The sequence below is a fragment of the Bos mutus genome, chromosome 19, assembly GCF_027580195.1.
Source record: "Bos mutus isolate GX-2022 chromosome 19, NWIPB_WYAK_1.1, whole genome shotgun sequence".
In the NCBI taxonomy this organism is placed as follows: domain Eukaryota; kingdom Metazoa; phylum Chordata; class Mammalia; order Artiodactyla; family Bovidae; genus Bos; species Bos mutus.
In genome coordinates, this window is record NC_091635.1 from 11,691,385 (window position 1) to 11,709,492 (window position 18,108).

The 18,108-nt window shown below is 49.1% G+C and overlaps 1 protein-coding gene across 2 annotated transcripts in view; it reads right to left on the reverse strand.

Annotated features, from left to right (window-relative positions):
- ANKFY1 (ankyrin repeat and FYVE domain containing 1) overlaps positions 1-18,108 on the reverse strand; it is a 69,615-nt gene that overhangs the window by 4,344 nt on the left and 47,163 nt on the right. Inside the window, exons 11-24 of one of the 2 annotated variants that reach the window (XR_011467919.1) lie at positions 17,341-17,438; positions 13,920-14,151; positions 12,587-12,685; positions 12,194-12,347; positions 11,182-11,350; positions 10,219-10,337; positions 9,403-9,559; positions 8,290-8,490; positions 6,159-6,335; positions 4,293-4,440; positions 3,714-3,804; positions 3,286-3,410; positions 1,462-1,670; positions 386-476 (exon numbers count right to left, since the gene is read on the reverse strand). Coding sequence is in view for 1 of the 2 variants with exons in the window: in XM_005906671.3 (XP_005906733.2) it covers positions 386-476; positions 1,524-1,670; positions 3,286-3,410; positions 3,714-3,804; positions 4,293-4,440; positions 6,159-6,335; positions 8,290-8,490; positions 9,403-9,559; positions 10,219-10,337; positions 11,182-11,350; positions 12,194-12,347; positions 12,587-12,685; positions 13,920-14,151; positions 17,341-17,438 (2,008 nt within the window). In the remaining variant the exon portion in view is untranslated. The remainder of the gene's footprint in view (positions 1-385; positions 477-1,461; positions 1,671-3,285; positions 3,411-3,713; positions 3,805-4,292; positions 4,441-6,158; positions 6,336-8,289; positions 8,491-9,402; positions 9,560-10,218; positions 10,338-11,181; positions 11,351-12,193; positions 12,348-12,586; positions 12,686-13,919; positions 14,152-17,340; positions 17,439-18,108) is intronic. The other variant, XM_005906671.3, reaches the window with a different exon arrangement.

Genomic DNA, 18,108 nt, shown 5'->3' on the forward strand with positions numbered 1-18,108 from the left:
TCACTCACACCGAGGCCTGTATAACTGACAGTCCATGGTAACAAAATTCTGGCCAGTAATTAAGTTAAGTGATCCGGAAAAAGCCTCTTGCTTTAAGGCTCGAGACAGGCTCAGCAAGAGCTAGGGAACTCTCACACTTGGGGAAGATGACGCGAGGCCTGACAGGCTGCCTAGGACACTGGACCCCAGCATTCCACAGGAAAGCCACCCGTCTGAGTGTCTGCTGGCCTCCCTATGTCTCTAGACGTGGGCAGGGTCCCGTGGTCAGGTTTTTCCCAGGAGAGTCCCAGGCCCTGGCAGGTTCATGGTTTCTAGTGGGGAAAGGCAGAAGCAATCCGCAGAAGCCTTCTTACTCCTCTGGTGGGTGACTGGGGGCGGGTCTTACCAGTGATGTTTGCGCGTTGTGACTCCGAACTTGGCAGTGCACTCGTAGCAGTTGGAGCCATCGCACCACGGAGGCTCCTTGGACAGCATATCTGTAACACAGCACAAGACCAGTTCCTGTCAGATACTGACTGTGTCCGGCCAAACCAGGGAGCAGGGGGAGAAGGAAACTGGACCAGGAAACAAAGGAACACATGGCAGAGGGATGTGAGGGACAAGAGGGCAACAGAGCATGCCTCCTTTCACTGTGCTTTGCAGATACCGTAATCTTTTTCACAAGTCGAAGATCTGTAGTGACCCTGCATGGAGCACATCTATTGGTGCCATTTTCCCAACAGCATTTTCTTACTTCATGGGTCTGTGTTACACTTTGGTAATTCTCACAATATTTCAAATTTTTTCATTATTATTATATTTGTTATGGTAATCTGTGATCAGTGATCTTTGATGTTACTATTTTAACTGTTTTGGCATTTTTTAGCAATAAAGTATACATAAATACATTGTTTTTTAGACAGTGCCACTACTTATGCAACAGACTACAGTATTATGTAAATATAACTTTTACATGCACTGGCAAACCACAAAGCTTCGTGTTGACTTACTTCATCACAATATTCACTTTACTGTAGTGGCTGGAAACTGACTGAGGTCTGCCTGTTCTAACTGGGTCACACAGGGGAGGAAAAGTCAGTGGGACTAAATCAAAGGCCATTCTGAAGGATGGAAAGATTTGGCATCAGCTGAAGGATGAAGGGTGTGCAGACACATAGCCAGGAGCGCTGGGGAGACCTGCCTGGAGCCAATGGGTTTCCCATAGGATCTGGGAAAGCAGGAATCTGACGGGGCCCCAAAGCAGGACACGCTGTAAAGAGACTGCTAACAAGGACACTCCCCAACCCTGCTCAAAGGCGCTTTGCGGCATTCACAGACAAAATCCTAAACCACGTGGTGCCTCGAAAACTACCATCTCAGATTGTACAGCAAGTCATCCTGAGATTTCAAGACCACCAGTACGTCTGGGTAAAAGACACTGCCAGGTGCCTGCACTGATGCAGCTGAACGCAGGCCACTCACCTAACAGTCTAAAGAGCAGCTGCTTGGTAGCGACCTGATGCAGCTGAACGCAGGCCACTCACCTAACAGTCTAAAGAGCAGCTGCTTGGTAGCGACCTGGTAGTTGAAGATGTTGACCCCTTGGTTGTTGTTCACCCCCAGGCGGGCCCCCGAGCGGACGATGGCACGGCACAGGTTGGCGTTCCCTTTCATGTATGCCAAGAGCAGCACTGGAAAACAAAACCACATGCAGGGCTACTGCCCACCCGGGCCCAGCCTGGCCCTGCCAAAGGGCCAGCAGAGGATGGCCAAGGGCAGGACACAGCCCTGGCAGGACATTCGTTAGCAAAGTCCCCATGACACACAGAGGGCCCTGCGGCTCTGGTAAGAGCTCTGCAGAGGATCTGTAATATCTTGCAGCCAAGGACCAGTCATGAGCCAGGGGCTCCAGAGACACACTCTTGCCCATTCAAAGCTTTGGCCACAAGAGAACTGAGGAGGGAGCAGATGCCGCGGGAAATATGCACCACCGTCTCAGCTGCCTTCCTCCTGCACAGAACACTCTCCACACAATGCAACAAATTCTAAAGACTGGTGAGGTGTGCACACATGGAGAAAATCATAAACCAGTGTGGTCAGCCTGCTCCAGAAAGTTACTCAACCCCATGGAGCCTCTCTCCTGTGCCAGGAGTGGACACCCAGGCTCTGGCCAGCCCACCCTCCTGGTCCTCCCTACAACTACAGCTACCAGCAGCTCGTTTTTACTTACATTTCACAGATACTTTAAATTCTTTAATTCTGCAAATGATTCACAAAAATTAGGTTATTATTTCAAAGGAGGAAGCAGGCATAGAGATATGATGGAGCTGGGTATCTGAAACCAGGTCTGTGTAATTCAGAAGCCTGGGCGTGAAGCACCTGCCTGCTTGCCGGCCCCTGGACCACGCTGCTCACTGGAGCAGGTGCTGGGCTAGCAGCTCACTCCCAGAGCTGACCCCCCTGAAGCTTAGGCTTGCCACTGCTGGCTTAAAAACATGTCCATGAATCAAGGCCAAGAATTCTTCCCAAGGTCAAGAAGGAACGACCAAACATTTGGTTCCATGCAGACGTTTGGGCTACCTCACGGTGACAGCACTGCTGTAAAAGGCCACAGAGGCTCTGTCTGGCATGAACGGGGGTACAGCAGCAGTGAACAGTTCAGACAGCCCTGGGCTGGGAAGAGACAGACCTGGGTTTCATCTTTGTTTCCTTACTTGAAAAGTGGGAACGCACTGCACGTACTGCTTACCTTATATGGTTATTGTGAGGAAGAAAATGAATGCAAAAGTACATCAAAAGCACTATGAAAGCTACACAAGTTAACACAGTGATTGTGGGTGGTGAGAGTACTACCATGAGAGAGGCCTGTTTATTAACCCCCTCAATCAAACATCAGCCCTTATCTGTAGAAAACATGCCTTCTCTGTGAATATGTACTATGACCCATTTCCTCCTTCTGAAGCACCTGTGAGGCAACTGTATTTCCTCTCTCTCTCGGGACCTGAAAGCTTGGGAAGGGACCTAGTTGACTAGATACAAGGTAGATGAGGCCAACAGAAACAGGCAGGACAGCCTGTCTGGACATGGGTATGGCTTTGGAGCACTAGATACGCTTTAGATGTGCTTGTACCTAAAGTCAGACACTGCCAACTTCCGCCTCAGGGATCTGTGATGCCACTCGCAGAGCCCAGCCGAAGTGCACGGGGCTGAGTGTCCTTCAGTAATGACACGTGTGCCTGGGCTCCTGATTTTCCAGGAAGCAAGGAACACCGGTGAGACAGGACCAACAAGAGCCTCACCACGTACCTGTGTTTCCTTCTGCATCCGGTTTATCCAGAGGATACTCGGGCATGCACTCTAAGAAGAGATCAAAGATGGCTGCAGCATTCTCCTTGCCATACTGTCCCAAAATGTGCAGTGGTGACTGGCCTCTGAGAAGACAAACTGGAAAAGTTAGGTGTGTATCTGCCATGGCCATCATGAGTAAAAGAAATGGGACTGTCTGAACTCTGTGATGCTGGATAAATCTAAAGGACACAACGGTCATATAAGTTTACCTAAAACGTATTTTCAAAAAGAAAAGTTCCAGGGCACTAAAGGCTGGTCAAGTGCCCTAGTGATCAGTTCTGCATTGTGCACCTGGGGCTCATGTAAGATGCCTGTGACCACCAGCTCGGAGGGGTGCACCAGGGGACGTGGAGTCCTGGCCTCTGCTCTGAACCACACATACTCACCGTAGATTAAACGCTTCAGCATCCACGGTGCACTCTGTCAGGAGGACCCGGATGTTGTTGAGTCGGCCATGCATGACAGCAAGATGAAGAGCTGGGGAGGAAATCCTCTTACAGCACGAGCCCAGACGCACACACAGAGCATCTCAACTCTTCTCGGCCTCACAAATCTCCCACTGAATGGGACCCAGTCAGAGCAGCCACAATCCGCTCACAGAGCCGCCACCATTCGCTCACAGAGCCCTCCTTTCCAGTCTTCACTGCCCCCAAGAATAATTCTAAATGCAACCTCCTAAGATTTGCTTTGTGCCTCTGCAGTTATCCAAAGGTGAGATTTAACAGTTTCACAAGAAGCCATTTGGGTTTCTAGGGTCACCATTCACATCAGGAGGCTGCCCAGGTCTCCATCAAGGAGCAGGCTGCATGCCCAGCTCAGAGCATTTCCTGTCACAGCCCGGCCCCTGTAAGAGCCAATCTCCGGGACGGGGAACAGACCCAATGGTGCGTGCTGCCCTGCCACCCCAGAAGGAAGGGAATGCTTGAGGCCCTTGGCACCGCACACAGGGAACGCCTGGGAATTACCGTTATTTCCATTCTCATCCACAGCAGCAAAGTCCACTCCATTCTCCAAGAGGACTGAGCAGATGGTGGGAAGGTCCTGCTGGGCAGCAAGGTGGAGGGCGGTCTGGCGGTGCTTGGTTAATTCATTCACTTTGGCACCTGCAAGAAGCTGATGACGTTGATTACATGAGCAGCCGCTCTACCACCACCAACCAAGGTCTGGCATAAGGGGGCAAGCCTGCCAATCTCCTGCCCGCCAGGGTTTGCCTTCCTGGCTAAGCGGGGAGCTAACTCCTGGGGAGCCTCAGGACCACAAAATCTGTCCCAAGGGGAAAGTGGCAATTACCAAAATGTCCAAAAAGCCACTCCTTAGGACCCAAATATACTAAGACTATGGGATATAATAAAACTACACAGGACTGCAGTGATCTGCACCGTCCTCACACACAGTGGACACAAGATGTCCAAGGAGAGATAGAGAAATGTGTACGTACACACACACACACACGCATACACGCTGAAGGTGTTTAAAAGCACGTATACCAAACTCAACGCAGAGCTGGGAGTGAAAGGGAGATACTAACCACTTTCTGTCCTTATGTGTTTTAAGTTTCTCCACAATAAAAATATACTATTTTTGTATTTTTTTTTTTTAAGAAAGAAAGCAACACAGAGAAGTGCAGAATCAAAGCAAGAAGGCCCTTTAAATAATATATATTCATTTATCATCCACTTTCTAACAAAGTTTCAAAAACAGCTACTAACAGAAAAGACTACATAGTGGATAAATACCATAGCATATATTTGAAAGTTGCTAAGAGAGTAGATTTAAAAATTCTCGGGCTTCCTAGGTGGTCCAGTAGTTAAGAATCTGCCTTTCAATGCAGAGGCCACTGGTTTGATCCCTGGTCTGGAAAAATCCTGCATGCCACAAAGCAACTAAGTCCAAGAGCCACAACTACTAAAGCCTGTGTGCCTAGAGTCTGTGCTCCGCCACAAGAGAAGCCTCTGCTTATGAGAAGCCCGTGCACCACAACGAAGAGTAGCCCCTGATCAACCACAACTAGAGAAAAGCCCACATGCAGCAAGGAAGACCCAGCACAGCCAAAAAATAAAATACATAAATACATCTTTAAAAAAAACCGATCCTCATCACAAGAAAAACATTTTTGTAACTATGAATGGTGAAAGATGTTAAGTAGATTCGTGGTGATTATTTTGCAAAATATACAACTATCAAATCAATATGTTGCACAAAATATACAACGAAACACAGTATGTTGTGTTTAGTTGCTCAGTCATGTCCAACTCCTTGTGACCCCATGGAGTGGAGCCCACCAGGCTCCTCTGTCCATTGGATTTTCCGGGGAAGAATACTGGAGTGGGTTGCCATTTCCTCCTCCAGCAGATCTTCCCAACCCAGGGACTGAACCCGGGTCTCCAACATTGCAGGCAGGTTCTTTACCATCTGAGTCACCAGGAAAGTCCAATGTGTTGTATACCTGACGCTAATGTTGTTTGTGAATTCTGCCTCAAAATGTTAAGTAATAAAGACTAGTGACAAAAAGAAAGAGAGCACTCCCTGGAAAGCGCCAGCTAAGAGCCTGGCACGGAGCAGGTGGACAGACACAATCTCGTCTCCTGATGCCCCCGCCTGCCTCTGCCACCCACAACCTGCCTTCCCTCATGACCTCACCTCAGCATCTGCCCACTGGGCGTGCAGGACATGCCAAGACACACTTGCTCTCCCGAGTGTCCTGGCTGCTCCCTAAATTCCCACTGGCCTTTCCCAATTCCTGGCAAAACACCTGTGACAATAGAGTCTCCACACACCCTATAACATGCTTTGTCCACAGCTTACAGCAGTAATGTTTCAGGGACACTCACCAAGTTGCGGACAATAATCTCAGAGCCTGCCTGGACAGCAAGGTGCAAAGGGGTCAACTTGGAAGCATCCTGGACTCTGGAATTGACGTTCGCCTGGACGCTGATCAGAAACAGGACGCTTTCAATATCAGAGTTCTGAACTGCCACGTGCAGAAAATTCCGGCCCTTGTTATCCACCTAAGGCAACAAGTGGGAACCAAAATGTTAGTGGGTGTCCCCCACAAAAATGCCTCCTGAGCACCTGTGAGCTGCACTGACCACCGGAGAGGCCGCACTGCAGTCCTCCCCACCCCAACCCCCAAATTACAGACCCGCTCTGCGTATTTGTCCAGAGGACCGTGTGTGCATGGCCACATCCATGTGGTCAGAAAAAGGGAGCTAAGCCAGCTGCCCTGGCATCCTCCTGCAGCAGGAGCAGACCTGGAAGGCCAAGCAAGAGATAACCTGAAGGACAGGGAGAGGAGGCTGGCAAAACACTGGGCTGCACAGGGAAAGGCACAGGCGATGCTGGCCGTGGGTGTCTCCTGCTTTGGCGAAAACAAACACCCAGCACTCGAACACCGCAGCCGCAACGCCAGTCTGACCTGTGAGCAGCCAAAAGAGCCTTCAGAAATTTCCACCAAAGTCTCCTCTTTCAGTGAGCTACAGGATAATAATTCATGTTGGGGAAGGCCACCAACAGTATGTCACAGACTTTGTTCCACTGATGTACAGCAGACAGCGGGTCATTCAAATCCAACCACAGAGGGCACGCCAAATACCAGGGCTGTCATGTCAGTGTGAGGGCTCGGGAAGAAGGAGGGGAGACATGCTACACACAGCACATTCCTTCACATCACACACACACCCACCCATCCGCCCCCGACACACACACACACCCAGCATCCTTCACATCACACACACACCCACCCATCCGCCCCCCAACACACACATACACCCAGCATCCTTCACATCACACACACATCCACCCAGCATCCTTCACATCACACACACACATCCACCCAGCGTCCTTCACATCACACCCACACCCACCCATCCACCCCCCAACACACACAAATACCCAGCATCCTTCACATCACACAGATGTCCACCCATCCACCCCTCGACACACACATACACCCAACATCCTTCACATCACACACATCTACCCCTCGACACACACATACACCCAGCATCCTTCACAGCACATACACGTCCACCCAGCCACCCCCCGACACACACATACACCCAGCATCCTTCACATCACACACATCCACCCCTCGACACACACATACACCCAGCATCCTTCACAGCACACGCACGTCCACCCAGCCACCCCTCAACATACACATACACCCAGCATCCTTCACAGCACACGCACGTCCACCCAGCCACCCCCCGACACACACACACACCCAGCATGTGTCTGCACTGGTTTCACACTACATGAGGAGGAAAAGGTGAAAGGACTGTCTCCATTTAAGAACATTCTACCCCATGTGAGCAAGGGTGAGGTTAACACCTACACAATCAGTCACACCGAGGCAAATGCTGAAGAAAAGGGATGCACGGAAGCCTCAAATACAAAGCCAAAGTCTTCATCCATGTTAGGACTTTTGTTCAGGTCCCAAATTTCCATTTCACCTTCATAAACGGCTACTCAGAGACCTCAGCAGTACTGTAAGAGCTGGATGGAGAGGCACGTATCTGAGGACTGACCTGACAAACCCACGTCAGCTCCCACCTCAGACCGGTTGCCACAGTCTCCTGGCCCAGTCTGCTGCTGCAGGTCCACAGCTTATCGTCTAGAACGAGGACAACCGAGACTGCTAAGCTGAATGGTGGCAGCTCCTCTAAAACCCAAAAGCTCCTCGAGGTCAATTTAAGCCTTTTTAAGATATTCATTGCTAGGGCAAGTAAAACACCAAGAAAACACAAAGGGTGCCCTCAGTTCTGCAAGATGAGGATTCCTGTCACCGGGCCCCGTCCTTGTACACGTGGCTCCACTGGGTGGCCGACGTGCAGGGCAGAGCAGGCACATTCCACCAAGCAGTGAGCAGGCACCCGAACGGCCAAGACTGAAGAAACACCTTGATACAGAAGAGGCCTGTTTAGTCCGTGACTTGTGTTTGGCCGGGTGTCGCCCGCTCACCTGCTCGGCAGCCCCGGACTCTCGCTTCAGGATGGCCTCGGCCGCCTTGTTGTTCTTGTAGGTCATGGCACAGGCAAAGGGGGTCAGGCCCTGCCGGTCTCGCACATTCAGGTGGATGTCGGGGTGAGAAATCAGCAGCTGAATGATGACACTGTGTTGGTTGCTGATGGCCACGTGGACAGGCGTTCTTCCTTCTGCATCCTTTGGGGACCAGGCACAGATTTCAACATCGAGGTGAAGATAAAATCCAGGAAAAATATGACACAGAAAAAGTTTAAATCAAATTCAGTTCTGAGAATTAACACTGCCACTCTGAATCCGAAATCATCTTTTCAAGAGGCCAAACACAGGATGACTGACAGCCACTCTACCGCCATGCTCCAGTAGCCCAGGGACACAAACACATTTGGTTTAGAGAAGCGCAGTCAACCTCACCTTTAAGTTAAACCACTACTCATCTGCTAGATGAGTGAAGCAGCACACACAGGCTAGAATGCTGAAAAGCATCAAGGAATGTGACTCAGGGATGTCCCATTGAGCTATTGAACATTTTCTTAAATACAGTACTCAGCTTGGGACTAGAACAAATTCTCAGTGGCCATCTGTAGCTAAAGGGGACAGGATAAGTTGATTGAACAAACCTTCTTCACTTTGTAGAAAGGACAAAGACACAGAGGAAAAAAGTTTTGACCTGGAATAATTACAATTATGAGACAGGCTGTGGGGGCTTCCTGGTGGCTCAGTGGTAAAGAATCTGCCTGTAGTGCAGGAGACGCAGATTCAATCCCTGGATTCCCTGGGTCGGGAAGATCCCCTGGAGAAGGAAATGGCCACCCACTCCAGTATTCTTGACTGGAAAATTCCATGGCCAGAAGAGCCTGGTAGGCTACAGTCCACGGGCTTACAAAGAGTCAGACACCACCGAGAAACTAAATACCAACAAGACATCTGTACGACCCAGGAGACAGTCAGTTCCTGTGTCTGTCCCTTTGGCCCATTCATGGTAAAGCAGGGGTCCAGGACCGGAGACTGCAAGGTGTCCAGACGTTAGAGTAGATTCCCCTGATTCTGGGGTGACCATCCCTCTACCCAGAAAAGAGAGACCCTCTATACCTGTGCATTTACATTGGCACCAAACTCCAAAAGACACTGGACTGTCTCTTCCAGCCCCCAGGAGGCTGCCAAATGCAGAGGGGTCTGCCCATCTCTGGCCTCTTCCTCTCCTTCCCCATTAGCACCAGGCTGTCTGGGACTATTCACATCGCAGCCACTGAAAAGAAGGGGAAGTGAGAGGAAAGCATGCTGACAGGCGTGGAGCAGCAGCCTCATCCAACCCCACAGAAAGCCTGCCGCCGCCAAGGACTGTAGTCCTTGGTCTCAAGTATTGCTGTGTCCTGCTCCCATAGATTCTTCAGCAACTGGTCCTGGAGGCAACTTGGGTATCAGAACTCTTAAAAGCTTCCCAGGGGATTCATGTGCATTTAAAGATTAAGAATCATGGCTTGAACGCTGTCCTGCACAACTTCACTCTGCACTCTCCCACACCTCCTGCACTCTGAGGCCATGGAGGCTGTCATGGCTCCAGCATTGGGATGGAGTCTGGCAGAGGCCATTTGGTCTTCTCCACACCAGCCTCTTGGTCTCACTGTGTGAACAGGTCAGATCTGATGACAGGGGCCAATATGGGTCCCAAAGCAGGAAACTGGCTTAGTTTTTAGACTCTCTGATCTCGGCACACGAACCTCTTTCCTCATCAGACAGTCAAGTCCCTGGCTGCCCTGACCTGACAGAACAGTGACCCTCTCTAGTCTTCAATATGAAGGTCAAGCCAGCTACAGACATGTCAAGACTATAGTTGGAATAAGAGAGGAGAGAGCCAGCTTGCAATAGTCCAAACAGGATCTGAAGGGATACCCAGGCCTCTCAGACCTGCGAATGAGAAAGCAGGTGATGGGCTCGTTGTTCTCATCGATGGCTCTGTGCAGCAGCGTCTGCAGGCAGCCGCTCGGCCCTGGGCCCCAGCACGTGGCGTCACAACCATGCCTGACCTACAGGGAAGCACAGGTCACTCTCAAACGCTGCTCGGCAAAGCTGAACATGCTTATTACCATCTCTCAGCCCTAAGCTACCATTACGTACATTTTTCAGGTAAGATCCAGCTGATAGTTAACCGGTAATTATTTTAATCTGTACCATTCACGCGTTTTACAAACACTGATTAAAATCTGCTTTGGTGCAAGCTTGTGTACTAGGTTCTGTAGGAAGGATTTGAGAAATAAAAGAAGGATGTGTATGATCAGCACCTTCTAAAGCTGTGTCCTAGAAGGGACAGAAAACACAGACTAGTGCCTGCACACACACATACACACATACACACACACACACTCTTACTTATAGCCCCCAGTAACATATACTCTGCTAAGAACTGGTAATCTCAAGAACAACTGGCTAAAACCCTCTGGTGCAAAATGTCTTAAAAACCGCATTTCAAGCCCTTCAGAAAACTGAATGAGCTTTTGAGGTTACATCCGCTTTGGGGCTCTGTCTTCTGAATAAGGGGGACACTCCTGAGGTTTGAGAACTTATCACTGTGGTAACAGTCAGGGCAGCCCACAGCCAGCTAAGCCACCTCAGGAGAAGACCCCGGAGGAGGGGCCTTAGCTCTCCTACTTCTTGGTAGTTTTCTTGATAAAGACAGCCTGAGAAAAGATGTGGGCCGTGACTATGTTGAACCCCAAGTTTCCTGAACACGACTTTAAAAATGCTCATTCCTGACCCAATTTCCTACTTGGCAGATCTCCTGCTCGTTATGATCACAGTGGAGGTGCCAAATCCAACTCTGACACAAATCACTCCCACATGCATGTGCAGCGGAGGCTGAGCTTGTCTCACCAGAGTGGATGCGATGTCTTCCAGGTTATTTGCCAGTGCAAGCCACAGCGGGGGGTTCCCCTGCTCATCCGGCACAGACATGTCAGCTCCTCGCGTGCAAATGGCATCCACGACGAGGGGAAGCTGATTCCTGATAGCCAGCTGAAGGGCTGTCTCCCCATCCTGAGTCCTGCTGGGACACGGACACCAAAACAAACGTGTGGAGCTGGGATCAAATGACAGGGTGCCCTTCTGAGCGTCCCGGAGGCCAGAGTCCACTGTACCCCAAACACGCTTCACTTATACCCACCAATACTCTTCCAGAGAAATTCAACCTGTCAATAGCATCTGTCCCTCCTGACATTTAAAAAACGAGTATCGCCATGCTACCCTGTTGCACCCAACTGCTCAGCACACTTATGGCTGCTTCCACAGCCTCTGGATAAAATGCCACCCTGACCACCCACTTGACAAAACACGTTCATCCACTCAGTCATTGTAGGTCAGCTGACACTGAAGATAAATTCGTTTAAAAACAAAAATAATAAAAAAGTTTAACTGTGTATTTTTGCCCTGTAAGCCTTCCCTCCTGTTTTTGTTTTTGTTTTTTGTCGCACTACAGATCTTAGTTCCCTGACCAGGGACTGAATCCAGGGCCCCTCAGTGGAAGTGTGGAGTCCTAACCACTGGACTTCTAGGAAATTCCTCCTCGAGCCTTTTGATAGCTCATTTGTTGGAATGTTCTTCATTATGAAGTGAAATCCCTACTTGAACAATTGATTTCTGGATTGTCCACTTTGGTAAGCTTTGTGCCATACTGTGCCCTGGTCTCAAAAGGTTCAAGTAAGACCGAAGTACACAATTCCCCCTTTGAGTTCCCCTTCTCAACACTGTACCTGCACTTTCTGAGAATTACTGTTTCTCTTCCTTTATTTAACAAGGAACAAAACTCTTCCCTACAAATGAGGCCATGCGTTTGAACCACGTCAATCAAACGTGACCTGGTGCAGTGGTGGACGCTGCTCCAGCCCACCTGACATTTATGTCCGCCTGGTGCTCCAGAAGGAAGAGGGCGCTCTTGCTGTCCTGCCTCTGCATGGCCATGTGCAGCAAGGTCTGTCCATCCGACATGGTGTCATTGATGCAAGCCCCGGAGCCCAGCAGCTGTGCTGCGATCGTGTGCATGCCTGCAAAAGAGACAAGCCCCGATTAACGCTGGCTCAGCTTCTCCCACTTTCTCAGCCTCTTACTACAACAAACACGCCCTCCCGACTTCGCAAGGCCAGCAGTTTTCCACATTACTATAGGCTTAATCCAAACAGAAAGGCTAGTCTACACAAACGATTAGCTCCAACCCTTCCGCCGCCCTCCCTCGCACACCCACCCTCTGGCGCATGCCTGTCTGCAGCCGCTGACACTGCCTTACCAGTCCACAATGCCAGGCCCAGCACAGTCTGGTCTCGAGAATCCTTGAGACTGAAGTCCGGAATAATTTGCAAGTTGTTGGTGGCATGAAGAGCGTTAGCTACGTTTTTTAAAAGGAAAAAAAACACCTGATTTCATCATCCCATGGATCACACTGAAAGTACTCAAGAGAATGCAAGCTCAGTTCCAAACTGACTGACTGATCACTTCCATACAAAGAGAACTGACAGACCTTGTTGTGGGAAGTGGAAGCCGAGACGTTTGATAGTTTGGAGCAAAGCTTATGAGGAAAAGGAATGGCTGTAAAGGTTAAAACACTGGATGTTCACAAAAGGAAAACAGGCTCCGCTATGGAAACACACATTAATTTCTTGATTACCAAAAAGGGATCAAACAATGAACTGGAAACGTTTTTTTTAAACACTTAAGCCCTACCATCTTACACCTCCTGTGTGGGCAAAGAAGAAGGCAAAGCCTACCTAACACCCCACTTCCTCCCACAAGCACAGTGCTAAAGGATGCTGGCCTTAACAAGGATGCTGCTGCTGCTGTTTAGTCGCTAAGCTGTGTCCGACTCTTTTGTGACCCCATAGACTGTACCCCAGCGGGCTCCTCTGTCCATGGGATTTCTCAGGCAAGAATACTGGAACAGGCTACCATTTCCTTCTCGAGGGGATATTTTCGACCCAGGGATTGAACCCTCGTCTCCTGCACTGACAGGTGGTTTCTTTACCACTGAGCCACCCCTGGATGTTCACAAAAGGAAAACAGGCTGTTCACAACAAGGATGCAGGCAAGAATAAAACAAATTTCAGGGCAGGAAGGAGGAAAAACTGGAAAATGACATTCTGAGGGAAATCAGCCTCCCACATGGCAGGGGCTTCCTTGGCCCCCTCCTTTCTGGCTCCTCTCTCAAGGTTCACTTGCCAGGGAGGCTCAGAGGTGGACGAGAGGGCTGACCGACTCGTGGAAGACCGGTGGTAACAGTTCTCAGAGACAGTGCTCACAACGAGGCAAAGCTCTGCTCGACCTGCCCCTGAAGTATGTCCTGGGAAAAAACCCCCAAAATAAGAGAGGGGAAGTACAAGGTTTTAACACCTTAACCTCACAGGTGAAGTGGGCAGGCCCCGTCCTACAAATGTACACAGGAAAAAACTGTAGCCAGAACCAGACTATACACTTATCTGGTTGGACCTCAAAGGATTTTTTGGGTAAGAAAACTCACCAATAGGAGAAACATCAACTGTGTCATTGTAGTTAATGACACAGTTCAGAGGTCACAGTGATGGGTAGTAACCCCCATCTTTTGGGGACTAGGACCCCCAAATTCCTACCTTTTTGCTCCAGGATGACAGACACCACATCTGGATGATTATAGGCAATTGCCATGTGCAGGGGCGTCTGCAGGTAGACGCTGCTGTCTGCTGAGCTGGGCAGGGACATGGCCTCCTTTGGGGACGGCAGGGCCTCCTCCGTCTGCAAGTTTGGGTTGGCCCCCTGCTGCAGCAGCTCTGCAGTGAGGTTGGCCAGGCCATGCCGACAGGCTGTGTGCAGCGGGGTTTCTCCCTGAATGGAAACAAGTGGCCCTGGTCAGAGCGCTTCAGACTGGGAGCCCCTTTGCAAAGGGATGAAGCCAGCCTATGCGCTGTGACACAGGTCCCCAGCGCCAGATGCAGCCCTGGGCTCATCCTGTCACCAGTTCCATGACCTCTGTCCCACGTGCTCCTCAGGTCTCCTTTCCCTCCCCCACACTGTGCCATCATCCCAGATTCCTCCAATGTCCTCCCAGCATCCTCCAAACGCCCTGGATCCTCATCTTCTGCATTTCCACCCTTCACTTTGCTTTTATAATTATTTTGCTAATTATAAAAATAATACATGATTGTTATTAAAGAACTATCACAGATGACCCTCAAGCATCACTAAAGTCGTGCTGTCTGTTGACCACCACACTAAGCCCTGCTTCTCTGACCAGTTCCTATCAACTTCATCTGGAACTCTGATGAAGAAAAGACCCTCTTCTCCCACTTTTAAAAATTAGAAACATTGTAAATTGGCATTATAGGTACCTGATTCAATATTCAAAAGGTACAAGAGAATACAGTGAGAAGAAGCTTCCCCTCACACCTAGCCCCCACCACCCAGTTATCCTCCCCTGAAGGAAGCATCATGGCCAGTTTCGTGTTTCTATCAAGTGACAGAACAGCCACAGGGAGACATACACACGCGTATGCATGTGTGAATACATACACACGTACACATGGAGACACACGTGCGACTTTTCACCCACATAAATGGGAACGACCATCAGTACCCTGCTCTGCACCAGCTCCTACTGAAGCCACACATACTTATTGAACAAGTCGAGTCCAAGAACTTTACTTACAAGGTTTGCTGTGAAAAATAACAAGAACCCACCTTCTTTTTCCTTAAAAAGAAAATTTTCTTTTCCCAAAGGGAAAAAAAAAGTGAAGTAGCTCAGTCGTGTCCGACTCTTTGCGACCCCCATGGACTGTAGCCTACCAGGCTCCTCCATCCATGGGATTCTCCAGGCAAGGATACTGGAGTGGGTTGCTATTTCCTTCTCCAGGGATCTTTCTGACCCAGGGATCGAACCTGGGTCTCCCGCACTGCAGGCAGATGCTTTACCGTCTGAACCACCAGGGAAGTTGCTTCCCAAAGGGAACCACTTTGAACTCTCTGAGCTGGGTTTTATAATTTCCTCATTTCTACCTAATGACTTTTATTTCTGCCTCTTGATTTTCTGGGTCCTGGATTTCCTGTAGGTCCTGCCACTGTGATCTCACTGGGTGACAAGGATTTGGCTCCTTCCCCTCTCCCCATAGAGCCTCCTCCCCGGGGCAGTCTTCTGCTCCAGCCCTTCTCCCCCACACAGCCTCCCTGGGTTCGCTTAGCTACCCCCGTGGCTTCTACCACGATCTACAAGTAGGAGACTCTCAAACCCAGCTCCCCAGCCCCTGTGTGTACACCCAATTTTCCCACTGCTTACAGAATACTCCCACCTGAATGTTTAAAAAGGAGTTCTACAATCACAAAATGGAATTCGCCCTTTCCACAACAATTCCTCCCCTGGTCAGTTCCCTCCTTCTCTTCTCAGGTCCAACAACTCTCCAACCCTTGCCCCTGAGAGCCACAGAGGTCCCATGGACCATCACACTGCAGTTTCCCCTGAAACCCATCCTGTTGGGTCCAAATCCAGTATGAGAGGTTGGGATAAGCCATTGCTTATCCAGATGATTCCCTCCTGGCTCCAGCCTGGATCTCCACTCTGCCAGCCAAAGGTGAGAAGGTACAGCTGGGAGACATTGTAGGCCTGTGAGAGGATGTTTTTCAAGTTTGAGAAGCAGCAGAGCATGTCTGTAGCTATTAGAAATGAACAGGGGGCAGAAGGGATGATACAGCAGAGACAGACAGAGGCAGAGATACATGATGGCAGGAACAAATCCAAGAAACCAGTCACTGGTGCCTATAGGCCATGCCATCATTCTAGATGGAGAGCAGGCCAGCCGTGGGTTTAGGAGCGGATAGATCAGTAGGTATTTAATGGTGAGAAAAAAAACAGCTCTGCCCTCTCCCCTGTGCTTCCATGACACATTGGATTGTCTTCTACACTAAGCTTACTGTTTACTGCCCTGCCCAGCACTGTTGAAAGAGGTGCAACTGCATGTCCTAGGGCCTGCATCAAAATACTGACTCCATTACTGACAAAGTACGTAACTTATGGTTAAGCCACTTAACCTCCCAGAGTGTCAAGGCTCTTGACTCTGAAATGAGGGATTTACAGATGGTGTTAATGTCCCTTCAATACATGCTGCTTCTAGATCCACTGTGAGAACTGAAAGGGATAATAACCTTAAGACTCCTGGCACAAAGCAGTTATAAAATGAACATGATCTTAAAGATGAGCACATCCTCCCTGTCTGAAAATTATAAAGTAAAAATAACTATCATGTTGTTTCTAAAATCCCAGATGCTACACTAATAAACACTTAAATTTATTTCTTTTTATCTTATATTAAAGAAATAAATTTCTTTCTTTTTATCATATATTAAAGTATGATCTTTAATTTTACTTTCTGAAATCAATACTAAGCTCACTTTACAGATGAGAACTGAAGCTCAGAAAGGTCAAGCAATTTGCCTGAGACCATGTACAGCAGAAAGGGAAGTGGGAAATCTGGTAAAGCCAGAAACGTCTGACTCAATCCACCACCCTTTAACACTGCGACATCTGCCTTGGCATCAGACGCAGACTAAATAAACATGCACACAGGAAAACCTTCAGTTCAGTCGCTCAGTTGTGTCCAACTCTTTGCGACCCCACGGACTGCAGCACACCAGGTTTCCCGTATATCACCAACTCGCATCCATCCACTTTGCATTTGCTAAGGAAAACCTGAAAACCTTAGCAAATGCAAAATGTTATAAAAAACTAAGATGCTAACGTGATAGGTCTGTGTCCATGTCTGCTAATCTATAGTAGCTGTGAAGTCCACAGTGTACTGTTTAGGACCTGACATCACAAATGCTTAAGAAGTGGTTGTGAATGAATCAACCAACCAATATTTGAGGATAAAAGCATTGGATACACGCTGGTTTTTTAACAATGTCCACGTATTCTGTTTTTTTTAAACAAACACTGAAGAGACTCTAATCTGTTTTTTCCTACCCGTAGGCCACTACCATTTCTTCTCAGAGCAAAGCCGCTCTGTCTGGCTGCCCTGTCATGCTTACCCACTTGTTCCTGTGGTTGACGTGGGCACCATTGGTTGCCAGGAAAAGAGCTGCTGCCTCATTTCCTGCTTCAGCTGCCCGCTGTAGTAAGCAATTTCCTAGGAGAAAATGGGCATATTCATTCTTTCATTTGCATAAATTAAAAATTAGGTCAAGTTCACATCGCAACACACCCTGCCTTCCCCACCACCTTTCACAGCTGACAAGCCCACACCAGAAGTGGGTACCACTTAAGTCCACACAGGCCTTCTCTGTGTGTGGACAAACCAAGATGAGCCTGGGTGGGGAGCAAACACTTGGTCTGGAAGTCAGAAGACAGGCACTCCTTCCTGGATTTGCCGCTAGCCTCCACCCAGGACCAGAGGGAAGTTACATCTCCCTACTGGGGTTGGTAAGAACATCTCTCAGCAGCAGGGCTACTGACTTCTTGGGCCAGCTAATTCTTTGCTGTGAGGAGCTGTCTTATACACGGTGTGATATTTAGAAGTATCCCTGGCTTCTGCCCAAGAGACACCAGGAGCCCTCTCAACCTTACTGTGACAATCAAACTGCCAACAGGTGTTGCCAAGTGTTGCTTGGGCAGTGAGGGCTGGGACGTCATCTCTGAGAACCTCTGGGGTAGATAACCATTCTCAAGACACTGTGAGCTGAAGTTCTATCAGAAAATGCTCCTTAAACACTCGTTTTACTCCTATAGCCTTAAATATGTTTATTCTTGGCCTAGAAATGTTTTAGGTAGCACTGCTTTCTAAATAAAAATCTTAGGAA